Raw genomic sequence first — 13,273 nt, forward strand, 5'->3', positions numbered from 1 at the left:
TCCAACGCAGATCAGAAATGAGAGCGTTTGATCTTCTCACTCAGCACAGCTAACAGTCTTCTGGAAGAAAAACTTTTACAGGAGCTGAAGCTCGAGATCAAGAGAATCCTGGTTGATCGATGGACTGTCAGCCGAGGACGGAGCAGACAAAAGGGTTGTGGGATGGAAGTAAACAGACTGTAGAGTGGGAGGAGGAAGAAAGATGGAGACTGATTGGTCCACAGACTGTTGAACCCCATCAATGTTTCATAGCCATCACTCCTCCCTTTGTAGGTCAGAGCTATCTCTGCTCCCACGTGTGGGCTAATGGAGGATCTGAGTCCCGGCGGCCGGCCTCGTCCAGATAACTCCCTGCTTTTTGTTTCTGCTTATCTGCACCACAATTAACCAGCAGTCCTGCTAAACCGACACCAAACACTAACATCTGAGGCTAAGCAGTGGTGTGTTTGTGTTGCTATGGTTACAGGTCTGCTGTGAGGCAGATGCAGACACAGATGGATACTTTCGGGATCAGATTATCGGTCGTAAGAACTCACAGTTAAACGTGGATACGTTGTAAGAAGGTCCTCTGCCGTTTGAGTCATCTGTGAGAGCTGCTGTGAAGTCAGAACCGCATTATTCAGCGCAGCAGCTCCACTCAGCCCGAAAGGACACGAGGGTCCGTATGGTTTAAAAGGGGCAGAAAATGGGGGCCTGAATGGGTTTCTGTGGTGACCCCACCTGTGTTTGCCCTCAGTGGCTTTAGTGGACACTCAGTGGGCTTTCTCTCTAAGCTATCCAGCTGCCTGGTGGACAGTGGAGCTCGCTAGCTTGCTAAAGGGTAGCTCACAAGCTGGCTGTAGTGGAGCTTGCTAGCTTGATGCAGAGGATGCAGAGCATGCTAGCATGCTACAGCAGAGTTAGCTAAAACGATACAGTGGAGCTCGCCAGCTCAATACGAAGGGAGCTCACTAGCGTGTTACAGAGGAGCTTGCTAGCATGTTACAGTGAAGGTTGCTAGCATGCTACAGCGGATCTTGCTAGCTCACTAACTCGCTGAAGCGGAGTTTGCTAACATGCTATAGCGAAGCTTGCTAGCTCACTACCACGCTAGAGGAGGTTGCTAGCTTGATACAGTAAGCTAGCTAGCATGATACAGCAGAGCTAGCTAGCTCACTACCTCACTACAGCGGAGCTCGCTAGCTTGATACAGAGGAGCTTGCTAGCATGTGGTAGCAGAGCTTGCTATATTGCAACAGCGGAGCTTGCTAGCTTGATAGAGAGGAGCTTGCTAGCATTCTATGGCAAAGCTCGCTAGCATGCTACAGCGGGGCTTGCTAGCTTGATTCAGTGGAGCTTGCTAGCTTGATACAGCAGAGCTTGCTAGCTTGACACAGAGGAATCGATACCAACCGTACCTCAGACCGGTACCGGTCCATGGCGCGGATTGTGGACAACTTCAATAAATCTGTTGTAAAAAAGCGGATTTAAACTTGTAAATGTTTTAAGTAATTTAGAATTATATTATTGTTTTTTCTAATACTGACTGCTCCCTGAGCTCTCGAAAAATACATTTCTAATGTTGATATTCCTGGTTAAAATCAAAGTTAATAAATTAACAAGCTTCCTGGTGCGCTTTGACCTGAACTCCAGAAAACCTGCCTCCTCTGATCCACTTCTCCCTCCGCTCCCTCTTCCCAGCAGCTGAAATGACACAGCGCAGAGCGGCGCCTCGCTCTCATGCGTGTGGCTCCAAAGCTGGCCTCAGAAATCCTTGACCTACATCTCCAGCGCCGCAGCTTCCACCCTCTTCCCAAAACACCAGGAGGGAAGAGGCTCAGTGAGCTTTTCAAAATAAATGTCTCAGGTTGAAGCTGCTCATGGAGATCACAGAAGAGGAGATCTTGATGCAGCTAGAAATCCACCCGTTGCTTTTTTTTTTTCGTTCAAGTTAAGTTTAAAGTTTTGGTTGTTAACTTCAATTTATCTTTATTTATTAACAAATGCTGACAGTTTGTTGGAACTTTTTTAACTTTTGTTCATGTTTCACCAAATTTCTGGTTCCGAAGTTGAACTCTGGTCCTCCTGAAGAACCTCCAGAATTTCAGCAGAATAAATGCTGACGGACTTGTGAGCAAACTGCTCCTGAAAATCTTCAACGTTTGTCCAAATTCTAGAGAATCTGTTGGTTCTTTGATTCAAATCAATTTATTTTTTGTTTCTAAATATGTTTGTATTTTTTGGACTTTTTGCAAATTGACAAGAAATTGTGATAAACAAAATCATGTGTTTGACAATCGCTGTAGCCATTGGATGGAAATAAGGGGGCGGGGCAACACTATTTCAAAAAATGACCCTAAAGGTCGTTCTGCTACATTTGTTTTCAGAAAAATAATTTGCTGCAAATTTCTTAAAAACGTTGTGAGATGATGAATCATCTGCAGAGCTGCGAGCTTCTATCACAGGACAAAAGTTTGTCTCATCAAGTTGGTCAAACTGGGAGTTTTTTCTGAGATTTGACAAGTTTTTCACTTTATATGAAGTAAAAAAAACTTTAAAAGTGTTGATTTTTTCACCAATATGAACAATAATCTTCATCTTTTGCATGTGAAGCATTGTTGTTATGCAGAACGGTGTTTCCTTGTTGCTCCGGTATGTCGACTTACTCGTCCGTTTGTTCCTTTGTTCACGGCTGCAGTCACTCATTACTGTTTGTCTGATTGTTGGTTCCTGTTGGGCTGGAACTGGATCACATTCACACTGTTAGCGAGCCGAATTGAGCCGAACCGGACTAGAGAACGTTTGGCGGCGGATCAACAAGTCAGAGAGTTTAGGGAACACAACGCCGACGGCGCTTTGTCCTTTTCTTCCACTGTACATCCGACTCCTCGTCATGGAAACGGCAGCGTGTTTGTGGCGCGTTAGCGAGACGTCAACATAACTACAAGAGACATTTGTCTTCCAGCAAAGTGGAGGTTTTCTTCCAGATGTTCGCTCTGAGGCTGTCAAACACTTCCCTTACAGCCAGTGCTTCTCTTTGTGAGTTTATTATTCTACATTTTACATTTCCTTCAACAATTGATGGATTTTTATTAGGTTTTCTGATTCTTTTTTTATTCCTTGAAAAAAAAAGATTTATAACTTTGGGACTAAAATTATAAATTATATTTAATAAATGAATTTGTTTCATGTTTTTGCTTTTCAACAAATTTTTGCACATTTTAAGATCCAAAATGTGAAGTTCCAGAGAGATGCTTAAATTGCCGAGAGGATGAAGGGTTCTGATTGGCTGACAGGATGAAGGGTTCTGATTGGGTGAGAGGCTGAAGGGTTCTGATTGGCTGAGAGGATGAAGGGTTCTGATTGGGTGAGAGGATGAAGGGTTCTGATTGGCTGAGAGGATGAAGGGTTCTGATTGGCTGAGAGGATGAAGGGTTCTGATTGGCTGAGAGGCTGAAGGGTTCTGATTGGCTGAGAGGATGAAGGGTTCTGATTGGCTGGGAGGCTGAAGCGTCATTGTTCCAAACTGGATAATTATACATGAAGATACAAGAAATGCAGGTGATTAGACATTTAAATCTAAATATGTAAAGATGCTGAGTATTTTTTAATTAAAAAAAAAAAGTCTTAGATTTTTGAAAAAATATGGAAAAAATTGGTGAACGATGATGTTCTGACTTCATGAAATCAGGCTTTAAAAAGAATTATTCTTTATTTTCTTGGATAGTAGTGCTACAACTTATATTTTTAAAGGTTAAAAGTGCACAATTTCCAGTCACTTTTTGATTGATTTATACATTTAGAGTTTGTTTGCAAAAAAAACAGACATTTGTTTTATTCAAACGAAGAGAATGCATGAAAATAATTGACCTTTTGTTGTGTTTTTAGAGATTTATTAGAACTTTACAGGACGTGACGCTGCCATGCATCAGACTGACCTCATTCATAAACACGGTGACATATTTGTGTTTTTTCTATCTTGGTGGCTGCAGAGATCTCATGTAGATAGCTCTTGGTTCTGCATTCATTTATTATGTGACCACACGAGGAGATAGCGACTTCCATAGCAGCTTTCCTTCAGCCATCAGTGAGAATTTGAGGTTTGAACGTTTGATTTCAAACGTGGTCCGTCGTGCATGTGCAGCTTCAGCTGGATCTCTGTTTCTGTATTTAGTCTGCAGCTCCACACCTCCACACTGCTTATGTCACTCCTCCGCATGCCTTTCCTAAAAAAAAGAAAGAAAGAAATGTTTTTTTTCTTTTTTCCCAGCAGTACTTGTGTCTCTGCGTTTCAACCGTCAAACACGTTGTCTCTCTGCATCGTCTGACTGTTGTTGAATTTGATCAGACAGCATCATTAATCTTTAAGTGGTTTAAACCAGCGGCAATTTAAGCTAATACGAAATAAAATGTTCTTAAATTGTCTTTGTAGAATCAAATTAACAAAAAGTGATTTTTATTCTCTTTATTGTCTGTTCAAAAGCTTTCAGTCCACATTTTTGTTCCAGTTTTTTTTTTAGAAAAATGCTAAAACTTTTGGGTAATCTCTGATCTCTTTTGACACAATGATGAAAGTGGTATTTTGATCCATTCATGCATTTAAGAGTAATCCTCTAAAAACCCACACTGTCTGCAGCAGCCCCTCCAACACCCATGAAAACGAGCGGGTGGAAACGTACTGACCTGACGTAAGATTTCAAATAGCTCCCTCCAGGAAGAGTCCGTTCTGCAAGCTCCGCCCCCCGGCTTACACAACACTCATTTATCCCCTTACCAGTGATAATCAGCGGGAAAAAAAACTTTAATTTTACATGCAGAATACTGTATATCTTCCAGTTGTGTCCTGTCTTCAATAAATTCCAGTTTGTTACTTTTTCTGCGGCGCTACCTTAAGACGCTACCTTAACAGCCGCAGTCAGCAGCGGGAGGCGGAGCTTCAGGAATCGAGCCGTTTTACTTCCGGGTATGGAAAAATTCACGAAATATAACCAATATTTCATAAATAATTTGTTTTCAGTGGTCCAAATGTAATATATGATCACATATATGGATATAGTTCAATTTGAAAGGCTTAAGAAAATCATGGTAGGGCCCTTTTAAATCTTAAACTTTAAATTAAAGTTTGCAACCATCATGTTCTTCTCTTTATCTCAGCAAAAAGAGGTCATATTTGAAACAGAATACCTTAGAAAATTCTAGCAATTAACTTCCTTTTCCGTTTAAACAATGAGTTTATAAAGAAAAATTTAATTATTTGATTTATCGTCTTTGTTACTTAAATAATAATCTGCATTTGGTGTGTGATTTCATTCTGCGATTATTCACAGGTAGTGGTCAGCAAATACTGTAACGAAAAATAATATAATATTTTTCCAGATTTGCAGATGTATCAGTAAATATCTATAATGTATTCCTGGTCCTAGAATTAATACTATGTAATTTTATTCTTGTTTTTTTTTCACTTGTTTTTTGAAATAGCTTGAAATAAAACAACATTGATAGATCAATATTTGTAGAAGTTTATCAAAACTCAGAAATATTAGATGAGGAATGAGCCAATCCCGCATTTTAATGACTAGCGTGTGGCGTACGGACATCGTAGCACAACAGCATCACCCGTACATCATAATGCATACTTCAGTACGAATACTTCACAATACACACAATGGTACGTTACATTTTAATACAATCCCTTAAGGGTCCATATGAGAGTTAAAAACACACTTAGATTCTCTTTTAAGAATTTCTCTATGACCCTCCACATACCCGGACAAAATCAACATTTAAGCCTTGAATAATATGTTTATTCAATTTTTGTAATTATTGGTTTAAAACGGGGGTCTGTCATTCTGTTGTTGTGGCTCTTTAGCTTTAACAAAAAATGCTAAAGTTTGAATAAATAAGAAATAAGTTATTTAAGTTTTGTCCTTTCTGTTTAGATTTTTAAAATGTCAAACAACTTGGCCAAAAAAGTTTAATTTACTGTCAGAAATTCTGTAGAAATGTTCTTTAAATTGTGTTTTTAATTTATAGTTATCTAAATAAAAGTCTCTAAAAGCTTTTTATTTTGATAATTTAAAATGACTGTCCTGCATTTTTAACTCAACTAAATCTGCTGCAGCAGGAGGAGCTTTTTACTCAGGGTGGGATTTTATTTTGAAAGGAACTAGTGTGTGCTGCTGTCAAAAGTAAAATAAGTCACAACTGTTATATATATAGAAACATATAGAGACTTTTGAAATTTAATTAATGTAATATTTAAAAGCTACATTTATAAATTCATGTTTCACCACTGATTTAAACCAATCTAAAGTGGAGCTTTGATACTAAATGTTCAATGCCTAAAAAACTGTTTCCGTTTCAAAAGTTAGACATAAAAATATCGTCACTCGAGAATTAAATTAATCTAATTGAAATAGTAATAAAAACCCATAAAACTGATGATTTAAACCTTTTTCTAGTTGTAATAAGGTACGTATGAACAGGAATATTACTGTTTATGTACGGGTCTGCATTTGGATGGTTGCAGGTTCCAAACCTTGTTTGTGAACCTGTTTTCACATCTCCTGGCCTTGTCTTTGTCCTCAGCGTGAACGTCCTCTCATCGTGGGCGGACAGCCAGCCTCTGGCCTCCTGGCTGACTGGACCAGCTGTTCCCTCCCTTTGCTTATTTATTTATTTACTTGTTGTTTATTCTGAAGCAGTTTGTTGAACGATGAGACACATTAGGGAATCTTTCGGAACTCAAACTCAAACATTTGATGCCCTGAGGCCTCCGCGATCCGAAGGTCCAAGAAACAATAGCAGTGAAACAGGGCTGGGTCCGGGCTCGTGGCGTCCGGCGGCGGCTCGGCTCGGGCTGCTGGCGTCGGCATTTTGCAGCCCCACATTGAGAGTTATCAGAGCATGCAGGCAGGAGATGGAGCGGCTCGCGGGGGACTGCGGCGGGTCCCGGGCTTGACCCGCTTTGTCAATTTGATGACTTCATGCGAGTATCGCTGCTCCAGAGATTTACTGGCTTACAGTTCAAACGAGGGACATCCAGTTCTACGCTGAGAGAAATTGAAAAATGGATCTCTCTGCATCAAAGTTCTGCCTCTGACGATGGCTGATCCGGGCCACTTTGATTGGTTAAAAGAAAGCAGTTTGTTTCCAGGTAAGGTTCAGTCCCTCTGGACGTTTAGGTGAGGTGGTTGTAGACCGTGAGATGATGAGATGTGAAAAAATGTGTGGAAACGAGGTCAAGAAGTGAATGGAAATGAGAGATGAAAGATGAAATGAGACAAAAACCTACAATTTGACGTCGTTTTTACAACGATGCTGACAGAAAAAGACGACAAACCTTTCTTTGATCGTTGAAATGAAAGCATCTGCATGTCTGACTGAAGCGGTCCCTCCCCAGACTCGGTGCACATGTGCACCAGTGCATTTTTAAAGCAGATTAGCGTTGTAAATGAGCGTCCCAGGCCTACAGAACCAGCGCTGCCACAGACATTTGCTAACCAAAAATAGCAGCGGTCAGTGCTGATAAGAATGCCACACACATGTGTGTTTGACGGCGGCCAGTGTCTGTCACGCCGCCGTGGCCCGAAGTGGAAGGAAGCCTGTGGAGGTTCAGATGGTGACAGATGGTTTGGAGACAAATCCGTCGGGGAGTCAGGATCTCTGCCCTGAGACCGGTAGTGTTTTTATTTTGGTTGTTCTATAATTAGAGGGAATATTTACCTATAAAATCTCTGAAGTCCTCACTTCACCCCGTCTCTGGAGCAGAAACGTTTCAGTAAATACTACTTATTGCTAAAACTTTTTAGGATTTTCTTAAAACACTTTTGAACTTTGAGTTTTAAAGCCTTGAATTCACATTACACATTTCTAAACCTGAATATTTTCCAAACACTGCAGGTTACTGAATTAACTCCTTTTAATATCTACAGAGGACATATTTGGCTCTTCAATGACACCACATGTAAAGAGGTGGAACTCTGGGAATTGTAGCTATATGTAGGTTTAAAACGTTTTGACTGGACGCCATTTTTCACACAGTAATTCCCACAAAGTATTAGAGCCAATTTACAAACAAAACTTTTTTTTTAAATTAATACTTAAAATCTCGTATCTCACGAGAAAAAGTCATGACTGTTGAATTACGAGATTAAAGTGGTATATTTATGACTAGGCTAAATTTATGACTTCTTTCTAATCCATTTACGTGTTTTAAAGTTGTACATGTATGACTTTGAAATCTCGTAAATTTACGAAAAGAAGTCATAAATTCACAACAAAAAAATTGTAAATTTACAAGATTTAAAGTTTTACATTTAGTAGAAAAACATCATAAATTTACAAGTTCAGAAATTGTAAATTTGCAAGAAAAAAACTAGTAATATTACTTTTTTTTTTTTGGTGGCCCTAACACTTTATTGTACTATTATAGTAAGGAGGATATATGAGAAAAAGTTTCATCTTTCAGCTAAAATTAACAAAACATTCTTTCTTTTTCAGTAAGTTATTGTTTTAACAGTTGAAGTTGTAAACAGTTTGGCTGAAAAGAACTCTATTTGATCATTTAAAACCCAAATTTACATAGTGAGGCTCAAAAGATGCAAATGCTACCCACCCCCGCCATTCCTTGTTTGACCCTCCCCCGATGGTTGAGCATTCTCCCACTCTGGTCACAGCTGGATGTAGCATTTTAATTAAAAAAACAATTCTTTTTTTCTAAATGACGGCTTCTCTGTTAGTCTAGCTTCATAGCAACCATTTTATTTTTTGCTCGCCTGGAGGTGATGATAAGATCTATGTCATTTTTAGAAGAATCGACAAAAGTAATTTTTTTAGATCTCCTTAGCAACGGACATTTCGTGTATTTACAAAAAAAGGCCATACATTTAGAAGAAAAAAACTTGAAAATTTACGAGATTAAAATTTTTAAATTTACTGGAAGAAAATGTGTAAATTCACGAGTTTAAAAACCTAAATTTGCAAGAAAAAACTTTTTTTTTTGTTGTAATTTCTTGTCTTACGAGTTCATAAAAAATCAGCACTTTTGTCAAAATGACGTCTTTTCTGTAGGTTTATCACCATAGCAACCATTTTATTTTTTGGTCAACTTGAGGTTGACGTGTCATTTTCAGAAGAATCGACATAAGTAGATTTTTGGAATTCCTTAGTAACAGGCATTTTTTGTCATCCACTCCCATGTTCCTAGTATAATTATATTGTATGTTATATCATTTTGTTCAGTATGATTTAATGGTTCATGTTATACATTTTTTACACAAAAAAATGTGCAAGCAACAGGGGAATGCCACTTTTTGGGCTTTCAGCTTTGTCATGAATGAAAGGTAAAACGTTGAGGAGGGAGTACTTCCTGAAACAAGCTAATTCCCAGAAGCCCCTTCTTCACCTAAAGGTGCTGCAACGGTTGTGAAAGCGAAGCTGCTAAAAGCTTCTCAGGACTTCAAATGCATCAACATGTCTGCTGCTTTACATGCATTCAGTGGTATTATATGGAGGGGAGCTTGGCCGGTTTAAGCCCTAATAGTCTGTAATCATCTCATCTCCATCTAGGTAAGGGGTCAGCATCTTCACTGCGGCAGCTTAGACGGCGAGCTTTAGAAATCTGAAGGATTTGGGGTGAAATTGATTGATTTACATTCTATTTCATCGAGTTTTATTGGTACTTTAAGCTTGTTTGGATAAAGATAAAGCTGGGATGGCATCTCTTTAGGCTCAGCTCTAGGATTTAGGAACTCAGGGTCAAATTTTATTATTTTTAATTTGTAAGCTTTGTTATCGCTGCTTCCTTGGAATCGTGTCATCCATAGCAGACGTGTGTCTCCTGCACTGAGGGTTTCCATGTTGAGTTTTCCAAAAGCAGCTGTTTCCTCGGCGGATCTGTGTCTGCGCTCCTCGTCTGCTTTCATGTCCTCATCAACCACCTGCCTCTTTTCCCATTAATGCATCTCTGCATCTTTCCTGTTTGAGGTCCGGATCTCACCGTGGTTTCTTCTCGGCGGAAAACGTCTTTAACTCGACTGACTCGAATGTCAAGAAAAGACACTTTTAAATATTTGTGCTAAGTTTTCTTCTGTTTCATAGTCATACTTATTTTTATATCTTAATCAATATCTCAAAAAAAGGACATTTTAATATTTTTCAGATTTAAGGAAACCGTTTTAAAGTTTTATTTGACTCAAAACACAGAAAAATGCATGAAACAACAGCAGGACAGAAGTTTAACAGTAAATGTATTTAATTTATAGGACAAATCCTCTTAAAACACGTACTTTTAATTTTTACGATAAGATGAGAACAGATCCTTTAACACTAAAAGACCCAGTTGAGCCATAGAGTATAAAGATACTTTATGTTTTTGTGGCCATTCATTCATGAATGGAAGCTTTTAAGAATGACAAAAATAGGATTAGAAAAAGTTATGTTTCTATAAATAACAATTTAACCTATTTTACATAAGTTCCTTTCAAAATAAAATACCCCCATGTCATTTTACTAAAACTAAAAATGAAATAAAGTCAAACATGACATTTTTTATTATGATTTTTTTGGTTCATCCTCATGCATTTTCACCTTTGGATGCTTCTCCATCGATCACTTTGGTTCATCATCAGAAATCAAGATTTTCAGCAGACGGAGCGTTGATCACAGTTTGGTTAGAGAGCGCCATGTTGGACACAGAAACACAACAATGCTGCTCATTTAGGATTTCTGACACATTTTCTGTGAGGAACTCAAGTTGTGAGTTTTTGACTAAAAAGGCTGAAAATGATTCTTGCTCTTGAGTTTTATTCACTGATTTTATTCACTGATGATGTTCCCTTCTTTGATTGATCATTAATTCTACCATCAGTCCAAATGTTCTCTCACTCACATAACATTTTGAATGTCATTGTTCAAATGAAAGCTAAGGGTTCAGTCACACGAACCTGCACAGGTGTTGTTGGTGTTGGAGTATTCAGGTCCCAAGAGTTGTAGAAAAGAGCAGCCACATTTTAACACACACTCATATAATTATTCAATCTATTACATAATTATAGGATTCTGAAACGGATGAAAGCAACTTTTTACCATTTTGCAACACTTTAGATTAGATTAGATTCTATTTGCGAATTAAGCTCATCGATTCACATGGTTCTTACTTTTTAAAATCATACGTTTATCTTTTTACTGGATGTATTAAATCAAAATATGTGTTAAATCATCATCATTTACATATTTGTTTAGAACAGAAGATCAGAATCAACAAAACTATTTACCTTCTTGCACTTTCTTAAACAGTGAAAAAGTACAAAACACCATAAAAAATATCTTTCAAATGCACAAACATGTACTAAACAATATCGGCCTAAGATTAATGTGCTGCTGTATTTCCCAAATTCTAAATCCAACTAAAATCTAAAAAAAAAACCCTACCAAAATACATTCAACCAATAGGAGGCCAGAACGTCAGCATGACCAGAGAATGACCAGGAGGTGCCTGAAATACAACAAACAACACAATTTCAGCCAAATGGCTCCAACATAGTCCTATCGCATAAATAGAAATAAGGGGCTCCTTGTTCAGTCTTCAGGATTCGGGGGTTAAAAACATGAACAATCTGTACGACACACCTACGTCTCATCTACTTTACCGTTACGTGTTGCATTAGTGTTCTCTCCGACCTATCACCCGCAGCATACCCATAGATAAAAGCGTACACAAACTTTCCTCTCTACTGGGTCATCGAGTGTTTACGATCTTGATAATCCACGTGGACCACCTCGTGAGGTCCATGCGGGTTTGACCATTTTTTTCTAGAAGACTCTGCATTCATCTGTGAGGGCGAACGTCCTGCAGTTGGAACGAACGTGGATTTCTGAAGGAGCTTTTAGCATATTGATATCCGATACTAGCGCACGTACGCGCAGGTAGTGCAAATCTTGCTAAATTTATTCCAGGCTTCTTTTTTTTGTACACGGGGCCCAACATTGAACTTAAAAAATGATGCATCAACGTGGAAGCCCCAAGTGTGTTTGGATTGACTTTTCATTGAAAGTGGTCGCTTGAACGTGCGTTTCTGAGCCGGACGTGAATGTAGCGTAAGATTTAAGTTGTTTTTCACACTAAAGTCTCTTATTTTTGTTATTTGTGTGATTTCCAATCAAAAACAGATTTACTGGTTGAATAAAAGTAACTTTAAGTTACCAGGATGTGGTTTTAGTGAGTATTTGCTGTAATAGAAGACAAACACAAACAGATTTTTTCGTGAAATCTTCAAATTCTCTGGTAAATACTGATGCTATAGGAGTCCTCAGAGTGGTGTGGACTGGCACAGAAAAGCTTATTTGTCCCAAAGCTGCAAACACAGAGAGGAAAACAAAAGACGGTGGGCTGTGGTGAGAGGACAATGCCTCCTACAGAGGAAGAACACAATGGTTTCATTCACAGCTGCAGCGACACCATCATGACTCTCTGTTTCTGCCACCGGACAAACAGACAGAAACTTCCACCGCGTTATCGGCGCCACGGAAAGGACGTTTCAGAGCAGCTCTGGGGCGGGTGTCTTTGCAAAAATGTTTCATAAAAATTATGTTTTATTTGTGGTTTGACGCGTCACAGAGTTCCTTAAGATTCATGTCCGTCATATGGATCCTATAGAGGAATTTCTGACACTTTCTCTGCCTTCTTAAGGTGGATTTATGATCTTTTAGAGTTGCAATGGATGACTTTCTGCGTCTTTAACTCCTTAACACCTGATTTTTTTCTCCCGCTATGAGAAAAAAAAAGTTTTTGATCTTAAGTAGATATTTAGGTAATTTTGGAGGCGAAGAGGTTTGTCGCATTAAGGGGTTAAATGAACTTTAAATGTTTTCATGAAACATTCATTCATTTATGGGTCTTCACTACATAATCACAGGAACTTGGGTTTAAATTCTTTACATTTCTAAGTTAAAGGTGTCCAAATTGTTCTTTTTTTAAAATAAAAAGCTTTAAAGAAATGCAAACAAAAGTATCTCTAGTCTGAAACTGGCCTCTTTCTTTATTCTCATCTCAGCATCTCTTTTGTTACATAACGCAGCACATTTTTGGACTTTCTTTTTTTTCCTGTAGACTAAAATATAACAAACAAACAAAGAAGCTCCTATAGAACTGACGTATGTTTTACTGACAAACGAGCAACAAGAGAGGGAAAAAGATCAACCAAATAGAATAAAAGTGATCTGGATCAATGCTTTAAATCTTGATCAGGTGGTGAAGTATTGATTAAGATGATTAAGATTGATTATTATTCCT

At 38.5% G+C, this 13,273-nt stretch overlaps 1 protein-coding gene across 3 annotated transcripts in view; it reads left to right on the forward strand.

The window, feature by feature from the left end:
- The window catches only part of pak5 (p21 protein (Cdc42/Rac)-activated kinase 5), a 66,406-nt gene that overhangs the window by 15,111 nt on the left and 38,022 nt on the right, over positions 1 to 13,273 (forward strand). The window contains exon 1 of one of the 3 annotated variants that reach the window (XM_024290579.2): positions 6,807 to 7,135. The exons of 1 other annotated variant lie outside the window; for it this stretch is intronic. In XM_024290579.2, the coding sequence (XP_024146347.1) occupies positions 7,084 to 7,135 (52 nt within the window). In that variant the 5' untranslated portion in view covers positions 6,807 to 7,083. Of the gene's footprint in view, positions 1 to 6,806; positions 7,136 to 13,273 lie in introns of those variants that run through there. One more of the 3 variants, XM_036210648.1, reaches the window with a different exon arrangement.

The sequence above is a fragment of the Oryzias melastigma genome, linkage group LG24 (assembly GCF_002922805.2).
Source record: "Oryzias melastigma strain HK-1 linkage group LG24, ASM292280v2, whole genome shotgun sequence".
In the NCBI taxonomy this organism is placed as follows: domain Eukaryota; kingdom Metazoa; phylum Chordata; class Actinopteri; order Beloniformes; family Adrianichthyidae; genus Oryzias; species Oryzias melastigma.